Source organism: Neophocaena asiaeorientalis, unplaced genomic scaffold, assembly GCF_003031525.2.
Source record: "Neophocaena asiaeorientalis asiaeorientalis breed wild unplaced genomic scaffold, Neophocaena_asiaeorientalis_V1.1 scaffold46, whole genome shotgun sequence".
Classification (NCBI taxonomy): Eukaryota; Metazoa; Chordata; class Mammalia; order Artiodactyla; family Phocoenidae; genus Neophocaena; species Neophocaena asiaeorientalis.
In genome coordinates, this window is record NW_020175393.1 from 10,554,766 (window position 1) to 10,573,481 (window position 18,716).

Consider the following 18,716-nt stretch of genomic DNA (forward strand, 5'->3'; position numbering starts at 1 on the left):
CAGGTGCTTGACAGGAAACCCCCAATTATTGGGAAAATTATCCTCAGGATGTTAAACTCTGATAGGGATTCAAAATGGATGTGAGCAGAGAAGTGCAGAGTCACCTTAAAGAGATAGCCCGGCTGTGGCCGGCAGGCCCCGCCTGAAACCCAAGTCCTGACACTGGAAGAGTGGCAGTCGGAGGGAGAGGGGCCAGGCTGGTTCTTGGGGCAGGTCGGCGTTCCCCCTGCTCCGCCCCTCAACGCATCAGGGGCCTTTGTCGCAGCTTGGCTTCTCCAGCTCATCTCCGCCCGACCTGGCTTCCTGCACGGGTGCCCTCTGGGAGAGCATGTGCTCACTAGAGCCCCTCAGCTTCGGCGGTCCTGGTGCTACCTGCCAGTCAGCCCCTGGCGTTCTGGCTCCAGACAGCCGGGCAAGTGCTAAATGAGTCAGCGGGACCCCACAAAGCAAGGGCTTCTGCTCATGACAGCTACCCCCTCCCATGCCTTCCTGCAGGTTGGGTGATGGTTCAGATTCAGAGCCTAGGATTCCATTTTGGGCCTGCCAAGTACCAGTTGTGTCACCTTGCACGAGCCACCTATATCCTCTGTGGCCCAGCTCCCTTGTTCTTTAAACGGGGTAACACGTACGGCTTTCTAAGGAAATTAAGGGGGTCTGCGGCAGAGCCTGGGTGCAGGAGATGAGGACCCTAGAGACACGTGGTGCCAAGAGTCATTAGGATGACCTCAGCCTGGTGGGCTAGCTGCTCCCCCTGCATGCCGTTCGGCCCCCTCCCCCGCATCTTCAGCCCCCGAAGCTTCGAGAGCCAGGCCTCATTTCCTTCATCCCAGCCAAGTGCGAACGGCCACAGCCTTCGGGCGGGACAGCCGAGAACCGCTGGGCCGGGGCTCGAACGAGAGGAACCTGGGTTCTGCTCAGCCCCGCCCGCCGCTAGAAGGGGAAGTGACGTCACCCGTGACGCGCGCGCCCCCTGGCCGGAGCGCGGCCTCTATCCACGCAGCCCCTCTCATCTGACCCCTGGCAGATGGGGGTCCAGACTCTACTGCCCCTTAAGTCCGGGTGACCTTTAGCCAGGCGCTTTCCATCTCGGAGCCGCTTAACTGTAAAGCGCGGGTAATACTATGCCCTGTCTACCTCTCCCGGTTGTGAAACTCCACTGAGTTAATGAATAACGTTCACCTGTCGCTCCTCGTACGTATACGGACTCCACTGAGCCAATAATCCTATGGAGTGCTGACTATTGCCATGCCTGTTTTACTCCAGAAAACCGAGGCTGAAAAGTTTAAAGGACAGAAAAATATTTTGTAAACTGCAAAGCACCAGGTAAGTTTAAGTCTCTGTTTCTCTGTGTCTCTCAGTCCTCGTCTTTCTCCCTCTCCGTCTCCCTCCCTCCCTCCCACTCTCTCTCTCTCTCTCTCTCTCACACACACACACACACACACACACACCCTCCCTCCCTCTCTCACACACACACTCCCTCCCTCCCTCTCTGTCTCACACACACACACACACACACACACACACACACACGACTTCCCAGGCAGTGAAGAGCATGGAAAGGTACACGGCCTCATGAGATAGGGGGGCATGTAATGCAGGCTTGGTGCACCTTCCTCCCAGCCTCCAAAACATTCCAGAGAGGCATCTTCTCTTTTCACATCCCAGGGATCCTAAGCCTCCTAGGATCCTGAACTCGCATGACATCCTTCCCAGCTGAAACCAGCAAGGTCCTTCCTGATGTGTAACCTCAGTGCCTCCTGTTTGTGAGTTCCTCACCACCCACCAGCAGTAAGTACCACAGCCCTACCGATCCTTTATCTGGTGCAGGTGGGCCAGGCAGGCACTGGGCCCAGTGGATGACCTAGAAATCCAGCCAGTTGAGACCTGCACATTGAGCAGTGACTTGTGCCTCGGGCAGGACAGGTGGCAGGCAGAACAGTTAAGTAGGTCAGGGTTGTTTGTGGTGTCACCCGCCCCCTGCACCTTTCTCTGCCTATAATCTGCTCTGGGCTGAACCAATTTAGGGTTACGTTTTAGCTTCTTCGTCAAAGGGGGCCTGGAACACTAAATAACGCCCAAGACAGAAAGTGATGCCTGGTGGGTGTGACGGCAGGAAGAGGACAGACATTTCTGGGCTGGGCTGGCAACGGCAGGTAGGCAGGACTCAGTCACACCCCCAGGCCACAGATACTATGCCATTAGAGAGTCAAGATACGCTGATATGGGTATTAAAGAGGAGGTTACCAAAGATGCTCCATTTACAATTCCAGAATGGCTTAGACCACAATTTCTGGCTTTCTCACCCCACTCCCCTGAGAGATTTTGTTCTTCCCCATGACTTCAGCCATCAGCCTCTGCCTCCTGGACAATCTCTCCTTGGTGCCCCACAATGCCTAAAACAGACTTCTTGACCCCTCCAGCCCAGAGTGGTCCTCCCCTCCCCTCAGCCCCACTTTTATCATCCTACCTTAGAGAATGTGTACACCGTGCCTCCCCACCCCTGTGTGAGCTCCACACCTCCATCCTCCCCCTTCTCCAAGGTTCGTCCTGGGGAGTCTCCAAGTGGGATTTTTGTTTGTTTGGAACAACACAATTAACTGGCTTGATTTAATAGATTTAACATATTTAGACCTATCCAACAACTAGGTAGTATCAATAGATATTTTTCTCAAGCGCACATGGGGTGTTTATAAATATTAACCACATCCTAGATTACAAAGGAAGTCTCAAATACAAAAGTTCAGTATCATACACACCATTGTATGTCTACAACATAATGAAAAGATAATATAAAAATAACTGAACATTTTAAACAGATACCACTGATCTCTGATCAACAGAGATACCATAAGGGGAATCAAAATCCTTAAAACTGAATTATAATAAAAAATTCTACATATTGAAACTTGTGGGATATAGCTAAAATAGTACTTGAAAAGAAATTTATAGTTTTAAATCCTTATGCCTGAAAAGGGGAAAGGATGAAATTTAATGTGCTAAGTATTAAAGTTAAGAAAATAGAAAAAGAACAACAGACCTGACCCTCAAAAAGTAGAAATAATGAGAAAAAGTTTAGCAGAAATTAAAAAAAAGAATAAAGAAATTAAAGAATTAAAGAAACAGAAAACAAATTATGTAATAAAATAGATAAATTGTTGGTGAAACTGATCAGGAAAAAAGGGAAAAGACATGAAAAACAATTTTAGGAGTGAAAAAAGGGGACATACTTGAGATAGAACAGAGACTAAAAAGATAGTCAAAGGAAATAGTATGCCATAATCTTTAAAGCTTTCAAGGAACATCCAGAAAAATTATTAAAATTCACTCAAGGAGGAGTAGAAAACCTGAATGGACCTATGCCATTTAAAAATTTGAGTTCCTAGTTAAAATATTTTCATATAGGAAACAACAGAAACAGGCATTTTTATAGGTGAGTTCTACAAAACTTTAAAGAAATGGATAATTTCAGCCTAATGTGAGTCTATTAACAAATTAAACACAAATAGATTAAGGAAATTTTAAAAATATTCTCAATAGATGCAGAAAATAATTTTGACACCCATTCAGATTAAGATGTAGAACAAGTTAAGAGCAGAAAGAAAATATGCTCAATGATGAAGTGTTCCTTTTCCAATCAGAAAGACAGGGATGCCCAGAATCACTGTTTCCACACGTCACTGTTCTGCTGGTCCTAGCTGCTGCAGTGTAACAAGAAATACGAGATACAAGGGTTAGAAAGGCAGAAACCAAGCTGTCACTGCTCTCAGATGATAGCTAGGGTTGCACCAGAAAACAACAAAAGCCTGACAGACGAATTAAAAATTAGTAAGGTAGCCTACCAAGTTGTGGGATCGATACACAACCATCGTTTTTCAAACTCTCCAGGAAACAGAAAATGAAGGCACATTTCCACGTGCCACTGCATCAAAAAATAACATGCTAACAATCAAATGAGCGAAAGTGGTGCAAAGAGACATGTCCCTGCAGAACATGGAAACTGAGGCAAAGAGATGGAGCCCTGGTTGGCCATGCAGACCTGCTCAGCTGCCCAACATATCTGAACATCAGGTCTGTTGGCCCAGGAGGATGTCAGCTCAGGAATTCAGAGATGTAAGCCTGGTGGAACTGGGAAGACCAGAACTGACAGGGCACGCCTGGCAGGTGCTGAGCTTGGAAGGCTGCTGGTTCTGGAGGTTAAGGAGCCAGAGCTACTTCCCATGCTTAAATAGGCCCTGACGTCCTGATGCCTCCGGTTGCTTGATTCATCCATGGCCCCTTATCTAAGCTCCCCTCAGTGGCCCCCGTGACCTCTTTGAAAGGCCAGTGGTGCTTCCTAACTAGGAGAAGTCCCAGTCCGAGCGGCAGCCGGAGGCCTCTGCCCAGGCTGAGTCTGTGCTCCCTCCGAGGCCCTACTTAGCTTTAGCTAGATCAGGGGTCTGCAAAGCTTTTCTGTAAAAGGTGAGGGGGGTAAATATTTTAGACTTTGCAAGCTATATGGTCTCTGTCACAACTATCAACTCCCTCATTACAGTGTGAAACTAGCCAAAGACAACGTGTAAACAAATAAGTAGAGCTTGTTTCAGTAAAACTTTATGGACATAAATTCAAATTTCCTATACTTTTCACATGCCAAAATATTATCTTCCCTTTGATGTTTTTTCAACCATTAAACAATGTAAAAACCATTCTTATCCACAGGCCATACAAAAACAACTGATAAGCCCACCAACTGCAGGCCATAGTTTATCAGTCCTTGCTTCACCTGGCTGCCCTCCAAACAGCAGAAGGTTGGGCTGGGTCTTTGAGGCCTGGTCGGGAATAAAGGGTATCTCGGGAACATCAAGGGTTGCAAATGCTGCTAGGAATAGGCTTCTGGGGATTCGGGGGGGGTTAAGTCATCTTTAATATCCTTCAGTGGCTTCCCTGACCCTAAGTTAAGGTCATGGCATTGTGGCCCTCTGTGTCACTTTCAGTGACTCCTGCCTCCCTTGAGGGTTCCTGGGCTGTGGTCCTTCTGGCAGGGCTGTGCCTTTCCCATGCTTTCCCTTTGCTGGGGAGTAGACCTGTGCCACGTAGCCCTGAGCCTGCCCCCTTACCCAGGCTGAGCTGGGAAACTGAGGCTTCTCCCTTGCTGCCTGCTGCTCTGATTCGCACTTGGTCTGCTGCAGCTCCCCCTAGTGGGCTAAGGGCTCCTTGTCCTGTTTATGCATCCCTGTATCCTCAGACAAGGCTCACAGGGGATTAGTGAGTGTCAATGAGCTGGAGAAGTCATCCTGAAGATTTCTGGAAGAGAAAGCAGAATTTCTGTGCTGGTGCGAGATTTGAGATTTTCCCATTAGGAAACCCCCGAGGAATCTCTGATCCTGACACTGGTCCACAGGAGTGATTCTTGCTCTGCTTTGGGCTTGAGTCCTGGGAGAAGAAACAGCATTCCCACTCCATTTCTGGATCAGGGAGCAAGGGAGTTAGCGGAGCAAAGGCTCTGAGCTGACCCATCCTGGGGTACTCACTGAAGCCTTCCTCGCCCAGTTTCTAGAATGTGCAGATTCACTCCCACCTCTTCAAAGGACTGTGAGATGTTGTGAATCCTCTTTGTGAACCAGGGAGCAGGTGTTTAATTAACTAGCCCCCTTCTGCCCAGGGGGAGGGAGGGTGTGATGGGGGGTGACGCTCCTGGTTTGAGGTTTCCATCAGGAACACAGCATCCGGAGGGCCTCCTAGCAGCAGCACCACGGCCCTTCCCCCACTCACTGACTCCTCCCAGACCATAAAGAAGGGGAGTGGAAGTGTAAGGAGAGATGAAATTGAGGTAGTGATGGCAGGGTTGATGAGGTCTGGAGTGTGGGACGAGGAAAAAGAAAGCAAGGGTCCTTTGTTCCTTGAAACTGAACACATAAACGAAGAAGATACGAAAGAATAAGACTGGGCACCAGGGCTGCTGAGGGAGGTCCGCGGGTGGTAGTGGGGGAAGCCCTCCACAGCAAGCCAGGGGCCGACAAAGTGGGCCACGAAGGGAGTTGCTGGACATCCACAAGGTCACAGCGTAGGGGGTGGCCATTCTCTCCTGGAGGGTCTGTGGGTCCAGTAGGCTTCCAAGATGAGGCCTTGGAAAGGCAAGGACAGCTCACCAGCCGGAGGAAACGCAAAAGGGGCAGAGCCAGAAGAGGCACGGCGTCCCGCATCTCGCTGGGCAGGCCCGTGGCTTGGAGCTTCCGGCGCCACCGCTGAAGGGGAACGACGTGGTTCCAACCGCCTGGAGCGGGCTACACTCTGGCCAGAGTCTTCATGCTGCCTCCAAGAACTTCTGCCACCCTGCAGAGGGGTCCTTGGAGACCAGACCCTCCCCAGATCTAAGCAGCTGCAGAAAGAGAGAAGAGTGGGGGAAAAAAAAAGAAAAAAAGAAACCAGACTGAGAACTCGATGTGCATGTCTCTGCGCTCCACACCTGTGGGAGGCTGCATTAGCTGGGGAGGGTCCATCGCGTAGCGACCCCATCCCCAGTTTCCGCTCTCTAAAGGCGGCGCCCTTAGAGCTGCCCCAACAGCCCGTGTGATTGATGGGGTAGAAGTGGGGTCAATCCCAACCCCAGACGCAGTGCTGGACTAGCTGGGCCTGGCAGGTGGGGTAAAGGGTGCCCCCTGCAGTTTCCTACAGTAAACGGGATTAGGGCAGCCCACTTCAACCCCAGGATCCTAGCAGAACGGTCGCGGGGCGGAGCCGCCGCAGAGGCACAGCCCAGGCCGCAGAGGGAGGGGCGGAGCCTCGAGGGAAGGGGGCGGGGCGGGACCGCCTAGGCGGGCCTGGAACCTGCTGGAAGCATCGCAGTACCGCCGCCGTGGCTCCTTCCGCCGCATGCAGGCAAAGAGTCCCCCGCCAGCCGGAGCCGGCAACCTTCCAGCAGCCGGAGCCACGCCCCGCGGCGAAACGCTGGCCCTGCCCCCGGGAGGGCCGGGATTCCCCGGGCTGCCCGGGATTCCCCGGGCTGCCCAGAGTTGGGCTTCCGATTCCGCACCGCCCGCGGAAAAGACCCCCTTCCCCTTATCGGGCTGTTGGAATGTGTAGCGAAGATTCTAAAGGGAGATCGAGCCTGGGAGCGTAGGTGGGAGTGGTTGGCCACTTTTTAGGCGTCCTTCGAGGCCGGGACTCTTGGGTGTGGAGACGCCTGCACTACAGCTTTCTACGGAGGTCAGTGGGGATCCTCGCCCCTGATCCGCCGCTTACGTCATGAGAGCATTCCCAACATCTATTTTTGATGGTGTCCTGTCTTGGAAGCGCAGAGACAGGGCTATGAAAACGAGTAAATACGTGCGCTCCCCGTGCAGACTGAGGCCGGCTGCTCCCGTTCTTCACCGCCCCCTCCCCTATTTTGGACCATGACGTCAAGGTGGGCGGGCGGCGGCAGGTGCGGTGCTGACAGGCATCTTCCTTTAAGGCGGAGGGATCCGGGGGCGGGCAGCTAGGCTGTGCTTCGTCTTATATAAGGCGACTGGGGGCGCACAGCCGTTCTCTTGAGTCACCCCCGTGCGCCCTTGTTGCGGCGAGTGCAGTTGAGGCGGTCCTTGCCCGCTCAGCTCTCTAGTGTTTGCGATTCTTATTCTTTAAGGTAAGGCTGCAATCTTCGGGCTTTTCAGGTTAGATTGGTCTTCCGAGTTGTTTTCGTCTCTCGTGTCCTTTCCGACTCCCACATTTTGTTGTGTTGGGGCGGCTTTTGGGATAACGCTCCTATTTTTTGTTGAGGGTGGGAGGGAGCTCTTGAGTTCAGCCTCTTTTCTGTGTTGGTGGCGGGGCTGCTTCTAGGCAGGTATTAGCTATGGGCGAGGTGGGCCGTGGAGTGGGTCTGGGCTAGTGGGCAGCTGCACGTGGTGGCCGCGCCGGCCCGGGACGCTGCCATGTTTGCCTCTCCACTTCCGGACGCGGCTACGGGGCGCCGGAGGGTCCCCAAGGGTTGTGGGTGTGCGCGCTCGGTGTGACTCAGCACAGCCCGGTCCTGATAAGGTTTTGCCATCTTTTCTATTGGACGCGGTTTTTAAGTTTTTTCGGGTGCTTTCCGGGCGGGTCTGCGGCGAGAGATGTTTTCCGTCGCCTCTGGCCTGCGGTCTTGGTGCAGAAGGAGGAACGGGAGAGGAGAGGGGGCAGGCTCTGGGATTCATGGGTTTATTCCTCCCCCGCCCCTTCTCGAGCTGAGATTGTTCTGGAAGCTTCTGGAGCCCAGTGCCCCGCCCTGGTGCCCGGATGCTGGGGCGAAGGGAGGCTGCGCGGTGGCGCCCCCTTCCCGCGTGGTCCTGGCCGACGCATGTCCGGCAAGGACTAGAGTCGCCCCAGCCGATTACGGCCACCATCTTAGTTGTGTTTGCTTTGGACCTGCATTTCACTCGCGTGTGCTCAGGGGTCACGGAGGAGCTTTTACTTTATCGGTTCTTTGTCTTAATAGCCACCCTGGGTGGGCATCCCACCGATCTCTCGAGTTAGCTTTCCCTACCACGTGAGGCAGTAATCCCACATCTGCTTGGAGATGCCTTATGGGAGAGCAGTTTCAAGTCATTGCCCTTTAACGTAAAACTGGTCATGTTGGAGGTCTCCCCACCCAAAATGGGTAGAACTGTAGGGATTTGCATATTTAAGTGTGTGTGTGAATTAACCGGGGTTATTACTTGCATTCGAGATACCTGGGTTAGGGGCGATACTCTGCATGCCTAACAAATTACCAGGTGATGCTGATCTAGGGATCATTTTAACAGTGGTTTGGTTCCAAAGTACAAGAAACCTTTACACGTTTCATCGAGTGTTAGGCGCACCCCCTCTCCCCATTGTTTTCCGTCTAAGGATGCAGCCTGAAAGTTTTACAGGAAAGGATTTTGTCTTGGTACACAGCTCAGAAGAGTTTGAATTGAATCTCTTAATGTTTTTATTGTAACCGGGGTGAACTCTAGTAGTCTTAAATTCTTGAGTTTTCTTATTTTAGATGCCTGAGGAAGTGCACCATGGAGAGGAGGAGGTGGAGACTTTTGCTTTCCAGGCAGAAATTGCCCAACTCATGTCTCTTATCATCAATACCTTCTACTCCAACAAGGAGATTTTTCTTCGGGAGTTGATCAGTAACGCTTCCGATGTGAGTGCCTTGGGTGTTTTCATTGGCGTTTGTCTTTTGTTTTTCAAGTACTCCACACGCAAAAAAGGAGAAGGGGTGGTTTGGCATTTTGTGGTGTTCATTGTTGAAGGGGATATAAATTTGCTGCAGTTACAAAAAGGTTTGCTTTATTCCATGGTGGGTAGGTGGATAGATGTGGATAGAGACTATAGTTTGATGTGGTGGTCAAACTACAAGTTAAATGGGTAATCAGATTGAGGGTATTTGGGAATAAAAAAAAAAGTTTTCTCTTTTGGGTGAAATGGGCTTTAAGGAAGCAGAATTGTAAAATTGAAATTTGTATTTCCAGGCCTTGGACAAGATTCGTTATGAGAGCCTGACAGATCCTTCCAAATTGGACAGTGGTAAAGAGTTGAAAATTGACATCATCCCCAACCCCCAGGAGCGCACCCTGACTCTGGTAGACACTGGCATTGGCATGACCAAAGCTGATCTTGTAAATAATTTGGGAACGATTGCCAAGTCTGGTACTAAAGCATTTATGGAGGCTCTTCAGGTATGTGGTATTTTAGCTAGGCACACACCATTCGTATTTTTTTGGTGTTTGGTTTGCTGTTTCTTTGAAACTTGCATTCGACTTCCTTAAACTTTTTGGCAGGCTGGTGCAGACATTTCCATGATTGGGCAATTTGGTGTTGGCTTCTATTCTGCCTACCTAGTGGCAGAGAAGGTGGTTGTGATCACAAAGCACAATGATGACGAACAGTATGCCTGGGAGTCTTCTGCTGGGGGTTCCTTCACTGTACGTGCTGACCATGGTAAGTTAGCTTTCCTCTTAAGGTGTCTGGGTGAGAATTCTGGGGAAACAGTAATAAAGATCTTGAGCATTTTATCTGTAAAGCAGTTGTTTTTATAGTTTTGCGTTTAGTTTCATTTTTTATTCCATTTGGATTGATTTTTTTTCTAGGTGAGCCCATTGGGCGGGGTACCAAAGTGATTCTCCACCTTAAGGAAGACCAGACAGAGTACTTAGAAGAAAGGCGGGTCAAAGAAGTGGTGAAGAAGCACTCACAGTTCATAGGTTATCCCATCACACTCTATGTAAGTATGGACTGGTAACTCGAGTGAAGATGCTTTAGAGAGTCTAAATGGACCTTTGGTTTTCTGCTTTCTGTATTCTGCATTTATCATCTTTGATACTTCTAGCTGGAGAAGGAACGCGAGAAGGAAATCAGTGATGATGAGGCAGAAGAAGAGAAAGGTGAGAAAGAAGAGGAAGATAAAGATGATGAGGAGAAGCCCAAGATTGAGGATGTGGGCTCAGATGAGGAGGATGATAGCGGCAAAGATAAGAAAAAGAAGACGAAGAAGATCAAGGAGAAATATATTGATCAGGAAGAACTGAACAAGACCAAGCCCATTTGGACCAGAAACCCTGATGACATCACCCAGGAGGAATATGGAGAGTTCTATAAGAGCCTCACCAATGACTGGGAAGATCACTTGGCAGTGAAGGTAAGAAGCCTTCCTTGTTGGCTCGATAGGAGGAGCCGATGATGGGCAAATGCGACTTACCCAACTGCTTGGTAGCTGGGAGCTGTGAATGCCATGGGTTCACTTGCTAATGGACCCTTCCAGGGTCGAGAAATGACATTTCTCCCAGTTACCTCACTTGTTCTGTGGCAGCTTTACCCATCCGGGGTCCTGGTTTGACGATTTCCTCATTGACCCAGGGATTATACACAGCTTGTACCATGTTGGGTTCATTTAGGGCGTTAGAGCTTAAATTTTCTCAACAGTTGCCTTAGCGTCCACTCTATTCCTGGTGCTTAGGGGGAAGATTTTAGTTCCAAATATTGGATAATTTGGGGTTGGGACAAAAAGCCACCGTTATTTTGAAATACACAGTTGTATTATCTTGGATTTCTTTCAGCACTTCTCTGTAGAAGGTCAGTTGGAATTCAGAGCATTGCTGTTCATCCCCCGTCGGGCTCCTTTCGACCTCTTTGAGAACAAAAAGAAGAAGAACAACATTAAACTCTATGTCCGCCGTGTGTTTATCATGGACAGCTGTGATGAATTAATACCAGAATATCTCAGTGAGTATCTTTTTGGCCTAATGCACTTGCGTTCAGCATTCTCAAGGGGACTGAAGTCTTTATCTTAGATTAAGGATCCTCTGCAACGTAACATGTGAAGGTTCAGTGAGAAAATTGGTCCTGTTGAATCTAGATAACCCTGTGTATATACCTTTATCTTTCTTCTCTCCACTCCCCTTTTTTAAACTGAGCTTACGTACTTGATTTCAGACTTCATCCGTGGTGTGGTTGACTCTGAAGACCTTCCCCTGAACATCTCCCGAGAAATGCTCCAGCAGAGCAAAATCTTGAAGGTCATTCGCAAAAACATTGTTAAGAAGTGCCTTGAGCTCTTCTCGGAGCTGGCAGAAGACAAGGAGAACTACAAGAAATTCTATGAGGCATTCTCTAAAAATCTAAAGGTAAAGAGGCAGCAAGTACTTTTTTACTTAATAATTATGAGGGATTATTTTTTACTCACATAGAGGATAAATTATTTCTTAGCAAGATTGTATTTTTCTTTCCACCCTTAAAGCTTGGAATCCATGAGGACTCCACTAACCGGCGACGCCTTTCTGAGCTGCTGCGCTATCATACCTCCCAGTCTGGAGATGAGATGACTTCTCTCTCAGAATACGTGTCTCGCATGAAGGAGACCCAGAAGTCCATCTATTACATCACTGGTGCGTTGGAGTCTGCATCTGATCAATGATCAAAGCCTCTCCTTAGAGGTGTGGGGAGAAGGGGAGGGCACTCAAGGATACCTGGGAACTGGCCCTTGAGTCACACTAAGTAATCCTACAGGTGAGAGCAAAGAGCAGGTTGCCAACTCTGCATTTGTGGAGCGAGTGCGGAAGCGGGGCTTCGAGGTGGTGTACATGACGGAGCCGATAGATGAGTACTGTGTGCAACAGCTCAAGGAGTTTGATGGGAAGAGTCTGGTCTCAGTTACCAAGGAGGGCTTGGAGCTGCCTGAGGATGAGGAGGAGAAGAAGAAGATGGAGGAGAGCAAGGCTAAGTTTGAGAACCTCTGCAAACTCATGAAAGAGATCTTGGATAAGAAGGTGGAAAAGGTAAGCAACTCTGGAACTAAGTTACTTGTAACAGATGCCTTCAGGGCTATTTCCGTCAGTCTCTGGTTGCTATACAATTAGTGGTTTGGGGCAGCATAATTTGTTTAGCGCCAATCCTACCCTTTGTTTTCTTGACCAGGCAGATTTTTTAAGGTTGCTGTTTCTATTAAACTTACCAAAGATGAGGTATTTTTTTCCCCCAAGAACAGAACTTTTAAGTATCACGTTTGCCTCAAGGTAGCAATTTGATTTAATGTGAACCCAAGGTTTTTGTGACTGTCCACAGGTGACAATCTCCAATAGGCTTGTGTCTTCACCCTGCTGCATCGTGACAAGCACCTATGGCTGGACTGCCAACATGGAGCGCATCATGAAAGCCCAGGCACTTCGGGACAACTCGACCATGGGCTACATGATGGCCAAAAAGCACCTGGAGATCAATCCTGACCACCCCATTGTGGAGACCCTGCGGCAGAAGGCAGAGGCAGACAAGAATGACAAGGCTGTTAAGGACCTGGTGGTGCTGCTGTTCGAGACTGCACTGCTCTCTTCCGGCTTCTCGCTTGAGGATCCCCAGACCCACTCCAACCGCATCTACCGCATGATCAAGCTAGGCTTGGGTGAGTACTCTTGTCCTCTTGAGTGTGGCAAGGAGATGAGGAACTGGTCTGCTGGGCAGATTGGACTGCTTTTTGGGTCAGATCTCAAGTGGCATTCTTCCTACTTTTAGGCATTGATGAAGATGAAGTGACAGCAGAGGAGCCCAGTACTGCTGTTCCTGATGAGATCCCCCCCCTTGAGGGCGATGAGGATGCCTCTCGCATGGAAGAAGTAGATTAGGAATTTCTACCTGCAGACTTTGTTCTCTCTGTATAGTGTCCCCATGGCTCCCCCAGCAGCAGCCCCAGTGGCCTTGGCCCACTTGGTTCTTTCTGCTGATGTCTAGTGGTTTTATTTCTGTTCTTCTGTCTAAGGCAGGCTATAAGGGCCTCAAGCCCTATTCCTTTCCACATTTGACATGGGGTTTGAATGTTGTGTATTGTGTTGTTTCTGTTTGTTTTGTTCTGAAATTAAAGTATGCAAAATAAATTTCCGTTTCCCAAGTCGCCATCATCCTGAGTATAGATAACATGATACATAGTAGGACTCTAAAAGTTTTTAAAAGGTTACTGATAAGTTTAGAAAGTCACACAGATGGGATCTAATGAAACTTGAAACCACAAAACAAAAAGAAAACCTACAGAATGGGAGACAATACTTGCAAATGATGCGACTGACAAGGGCTTAATTTCCAAAATAACACAAACAGCTCATACAAGTTAATTTTTTAAAAATCCAGTTAAAAAATGGGCAGAAGACCTAAATAGACATCTCTCCGAAGAAGACATACACATGGCCAATAGGCACATGAAAAGATGTTCAACATAGTTACTGGAGAAATGCAAATCAAAATGATGATGAGGTACCACCTCACATTAAAAAGTAAGCAAATAACAGGACTTCCTGGCAGTCCAGCGATTAAGACTGTGCTTCTACTGCAGTGGGCGCAGGTTCAGGAACTAAGATCCTTGCATGCTGCGTGGTCAAAAAACAAAACCAGGGGCTTCCCTGGTGGCGCAGTGGTTGAGAATCTGCCTGCCAATGCAGGGGACACGGGTTCAAGCCCTGGTCTGGGAGGATTCCACGTGCTGCGGAGCAACTAAGCCCGTTCGCCACAACTGCTGAGCCTGCACTCTAGAGCCCACAAGCCACAACGACTGAGCCCGCGTGCCTGGAGCCCGTGCTCCGCAGCAAGAGAGGCCAGGGCAGTGAGAGGCCTGTGACCTGCAACGGGGAGTGGCTCCTGCTCTCTACAGCTGGAGAGGGCCTGTGCACAGCAATGAAGACCCAATGCAGCTGAAAGTAAATAAATAAATTAAAAGCAAAACCAAACAAAAAAGTCTGCAAGTAACAAAAGCTTGGAGAGGGTGTGGAGAAAAGGGAACCCTCCTACACTGTTGGTGGGAATGCAGGTTGGTGCAGCCACCGAGGAAAACAGTATGGAGGTTCCTCACAAAACTAAGAATAGAGTTACATATCCCGTAATTCACTCCTGGGCATGTATCCAGACAAAACTAATTCAAATAGATGCACCCCTATGTCTGCAGCAGCACTAACAATAGCCAAGACATGGAAACAAACGTCTGTTGACAGATGATAAGATGTGGTGCATATATACAAGGGAATACTACTCAGCCATAAAAAAATGAAATCATGCCATTTGCAGCAACAGGGATGCAATTAGAGATTACCATGCTAAGTAAAAGAAATACCATATGATAATCACATGTGGAATGTAAAATATGACACAAATGAACCTCTGAATCAAATCAAGCAGAGAACAGACCGGTGGTTGCCAAGGGGGATGAGGAAGGCATGGAATGGGAGGTTGGGGTTAGCAGATGGAAGCTTTTATATGAACAAGAATGGATGAACAAGGCCCTACTGTATAGTGCACAATTCAGTATCTTATGATAAACCATAATGGAAAACAGTACTTTAAAAAAATGTAACAATCACTTTCCTGTACAGCAGAAATTAACTGTAAATCAACTACATTTCAATTTTAAAAAACACTGATTAAAAGAAAAAAAACACTGAAGGTATAAATGGTATCTTTGAACTACCATATAACACTTTAAATAAAGTCCCTTTCCTAAAGCACATAGAGGGTCTTCCACTCAAAGTTTTTTGACTTTACTGTGCTGATACAAAAGCACACACATGCAGTAGGAACTACTTTTGATTGATCTTTTCCTGGACTGACAGTATGAGGTACCTTCGCTGGTGTGGCTGGGTGCTGAGCTGCAGTTCCCAGCCACCACCTGGCCACAAACAAGTGGTCGATGTAACCACCACTGTCTTTTCGTTTCCAGTATTAAACAAGTTAAATGAGATATTTGACACCTGTTAAACAGCAACTGTAGGATGTTTTGAGCTGATGGAAGTTTTAGGTAGGGTAAGCTATGTCAGGTGTGTTAAACACATTTTCAGCTTCTCATGGGTTTACCGGACATAGCCCATCTGAAGTTGAAAGTCTGTACTTCAGTCAACCAAAACACAGGACCGAGCCTGCTGCAGCAATTTAATTTAATAAAATAAAATTATAAGAGCAAAAGTTACATTTCCAAAGTACCAAAACCTGCAACTGGCTCATGGAGCAGAGCCTAGGGATCCAGGAGCAGAGGGCGGGGGTGGTGCTGGGCGGGACTCCCCACACCCTCCCGCAGCACAGCACCCTCTTTCACTTACTCTCCTGGGAAAGCAGCATTTGGAGCCTACAACACTTGTGCTTCTCTCGCCAGAGTAAGAAACGCAGGTCTCTCGGAGTCTGAAAGGGTGGGTATTCAAGGTAGAGGACAAGCACAGGTGAGGTGTTGGCAGAGCCTACAGGGCAAGACTTCAGGGAATTGGAGGGAGGGGCTTTGGAAGGTGCCTCTGCCTTCTCAATACTGCCCCCTGCCCCTTCCCACTGTCATTGCCACCCTGGGAAGAATCCTGCCCACTAGAGGATGGGGGACTTAAGGCAAAGGGGAAGGCTGCCTCCTGGGCTCCCTACCCCCAACTGCAGAGCTGGTCTGTGATACTGAGAAACCTGCATTTTGCCCTAGAGCCTGCCGCCTCCGAGAAATTACAGTAGGACAGGAAAACTGGTACGGTGAGAGGGTCCTATTCACTTCATCGCTCAGGCCCCTCAAACCTTCTGCACAGATGACTCGACTGGCACGACCTTCTTTCCCCGCTGCTTTAGACGGCCCCGGGCGTAGACTCGGAGCAGGAGGGCAGCAAAGACCACAGCCACCCCCAGGCCCCCCACCACAGTGACAGTGTGGCCGTAGAGAAGGCAGGAGAGGAGGATGGCAAAAGCCTGGCGGAGGGTCATGATGATGGTGAAGACGGCAGCCCCAAACTGCCCAATGGTGTAGAAGATGAAGAGCTGGCCACATGCAGAGCAGATGGACAGCAGCAGGGTGTGGGCGGCAAACTCGCTGTGTCGCCCCATGAAGCGGACGCCCTCCAGGAGAGCCCCCTGCTCTAGCAGGGAGCCCACTGTGAAGAGGCAGGAGAAGAAGTTGACCCCAAACATCATCTGCACCGATGACATCTTATAGGCAAACAGGGCATCCTGCCAGTTGGAGGTGAAGCTGTCGAAGGCAATGTAACCTGCCAACAGGATGAGGCCTGAGAGCGTGGTGGCCGGGGAGCTGTGGGGCTCCGGTCCGCTGGACAGCAGAAACATGCTGACCCCGATGGAGACGAGGCCGGCGGTCAGATATTCCCAGTGCTCATAGCTGCGCCGAGACACCAATTTTCCCATCAGCATAACAGGGATCACCTTGGAGGCCTTGGCCAGCACCTGGGTGGGGAAGCTGACGAACTTGAGAGCTTCATACTGGCACCAGCTGCTGAGCACATTCGACAGGCTGGCAAAGGAGTACCGGTACATGGGTGCCCCATGCCGGGGCTGCTTGCATAAGATGCAGTAGAGGCCAGACACCGTCAGTGCCAGGACGCGGTTCATTAGCACCAGGAACTGTGAGTCTGAGAAGCGCTCACCTGGCAATGTGGCCGTGGCCCCGTAGCTGCGGGTCATCACTCTTTCCTGCAGCACTCCCCACGTCAGATAAGACACCTGGACGGGGAGGGCGGAGGGAGAGGAGATGAACAAGAGAAGGAAAGACACCTGGACGGGGAGGGCGGAGGGAGAGGAGATAAGCAAGAGAAGGAAAGACACCTGGATGGGGGAGGGCGGAGGGAGAGGAGATGAGCAAGAGAAGGAAAGACACCTGGATGGGGGAGAGCGGAGGGAGAGGAGATAAGCAAGAGAAGGAAAAGGCAGGCCAAAAAGGGCAGCAAGCTCCTCCTTCCTCAGGATGATATCGAAAATGATGAGGATGGACAGCATAAATATCGCTAGTAACTAGAAGTTACTTTCCTCTTCTTCTCTCCCAAATCTGGATTCACCTTGCAGGCAATCAAGTGTGTGTGAAACGCCAACAACAAATGCTTTAGGACTGACCAGACCCTGTCTGTCCCCACAGTAGGGATGTTAGAGCCGACTCCATCCCAAGTATTTTCTTCTCTATTTTCAACCAACTGTGGGTGGAAGAGTTCTTTTTTTTTGCAGTACGCGGGCCTCTCACTGCCACGGCCTCTCCCGCTGCGGAGCGCAGGCCCAGCGGCCATGGCCCACGGGCCCAGCCACTCCGCGGCACGCGGGATCCTCCCGTACCGGGACACGAACCCGCGCCCCCTGCATCGGCAGGTGGACTCCCAACCACTGCGCCACCAGGGAAGCCCATGGGAGGGAGAGTTCTTAAAGAAGACTGCACACCTGTTAGTTCAACATGGTACACTAGGTGGAACCAGAAGTGCCCACTCCAAAATGCCATGAGGTCAGCATCTAAGCACCCCTCTCACACGCAGTAGTGGGTAAGGCTGAAACTTTTAACAGTGGGTTTACGGTATATGAGACATCATTACAAGGGGATGGGAGAAATCACAGAGGGTAGAGACAGGAGGACAGAAAAGACAGCGTTTCCTCCAACCACTCCCAAGAAGATGGTGTGCCTCTGGGAGGAGGAGGACACACAACAAACACCAGCAAACTGTTGGGACCGGTGGGGTGAAAGCTCTGGTTCCACAGAGTCCCTGTCCACGGGGACCGACCCAGGAAGAGCCGCAGAGCCTGCCTACTTACCTGGAGCCCCGCAGCACAAAAGAGCAGCTTCAGGGCCTGCCAAGTGGGACTGGTCTCTGCTGGCTCTGCCCGGGGAGCCAGAGGAACCTCATCCGGAGCCTTGGGCTCGTTGCCAAACACACAAGTTTTCACCAGGGGGAAGCAGAGACCCCTGCCTGGAGAAAGCACACAAGGTGAAACCCCAAACTTCTCCCTAGCACCTCATCTCCCCCACAGCTGCCAGCCCGCCCTGCTGGCCTCCCTTCCTCCCGTGCCACGCCACCTCCCCTTTGCACTGCTGGCCAACACTCATAATACAGACTGAGCAAACTTCCCCACACACCTGTCTCCAGGTAGTTCTTCCGCCTGAAGTACTGCACCAGCAGGTAGCCAGGTACCATAAAGCTCGCATAGCCAGCCGCGTTCACCAAAAAGCGGAAGAACCATAGCTGGGTCCATGACTCCAGAGGGCTTTCGGGGTTCTCTCCACCTGCCCCGAGGGAGGGGAGCGCAGCCAGCAGCACCACTGCCCACCACCTGCGGGGACCGCGGGCAGAAGGATCAGGGTCCAGCTCCTCACCCTCTGGGCCCTCCGGAGGGGACGACACTGGAGAAGGGCCCGGAGTTCCTCCCCGCCCCCCTCAGCTGCAGCCCAGCGCGGACAAAGAGCCTCTCTCTCTCTTGGGGTGGCCGGCGCGAGCCAGGCAGGGATCCCTCCATCCCCGAGAGCGGACCCGCCCCTCCGGCCACACAGGTTC

At 50.3% G+C, this 18,716-nt stretch overlaps 2 protein-coding genes across 3 annotated transcripts in view; one reads left to right on the forward strand and one right to left on the reverse strand.

Annotated features, from left to right (window-relative positions):
- The first annotated feature begins 1,303 nt into the window (after positions 1 to 1,303).
- Positions 1,304 to 13,328, forward strand: HSP90AB1 (heat shock protein 90 alpha family class B member 1). 2 transcript variants are annotated; one of them, XM_024766176.1, is made up of 12 exons: positions 1,304 to 1,323; positions 8,963 to 9,109; positions 9,438 to 9,644; positions 9,747 to 9,906; positions 10,056 to 10,189; positions 10,295 to 10,603; positions 11,022 to 11,187; positions 11,398 to 11,588; positions 11,702 to 11,849; positions 11,971 to 12,239; positions 12,526 to 12,859; positions 12,970 to 13,328. In XM_024766176.1, the coding sequence occupies exons 2-12, from the start codon at positions 8,963 to 8,965 to the stop codon at positions 13,077 to 13,079; spliced, it is 2,175 nt and encodes a 724-aa protein (XP_024621944.1). In that variant the 5' UTR covers positions 1,304 to 1,323; the 3' UTR covers positions 13,080 to 13,328. The 2 variants fall into 2 exon arrangements, with proteins under 2 accessions (XP_024621944.1, XP_024621943.1); XM_024766175.1 differs by lacking the exon at positions 1,304 to 1,323 and adding an exon at positions 7,363 to 7,603.
- A 2,021-nt stretch (positions 13,329 to 15,349) lies between these two features.
- The window catches only part of SLC35B2 (solute carrier family 35 member B2), a 4,167-nt gene continuing 800 nt past the window's right edge, over positions 15,350 to 18,716 (reverse strand). The window contains exons 2-4 of the mRNA XM_024766179.1: positions 18,302 to 18,495; positions 17,980 to 18,134; positions 15,350 to 16,911 (exon numbers count right to left, since the gene is read on the reverse strand). Of these exons, the coding sequence (XP_024621947.1) occupies positions 15,973 to 16,911; positions 17,980 to 18,134; positions 18,302 to 18,359 (1,152 nt within the window). The 5' untranslated portion in view covers positions 18,360 to 18,495 and the 3' untranslated portion in view covers positions 15,350 to 15,972. The remainder of the gene's footprint in view (positions 16,912 to 17,979; positions 18,135 to 18,301; positions 18,496 to 18,716) is intronic.

Bases quoted from the DNA above. Each gene is read 5' to 3' on its own strand.
- HSP90AB1 (XM_024766176.1), top strand. From the start codon at position 8,963: ATGCCTGAGGAAGTGCACCATGGAGAGGAGGAGGTGGAGACTTTTGCT. The intron at 9,907-10,055 runs GTAAGTTAGCTT...TTTTTTTTCTAG, and splicing joins CACTGTACGTGCTGACCATG to GTGAGCCCATTGGGCGGGGT. The intron at 11,589-11,701 runs GTAAAGAGGCAG...CCACCCTTAAAG, and splicing joins CATTCTCTAAAAATCTAAAG to CTTGGAATCCATGAGGACTC.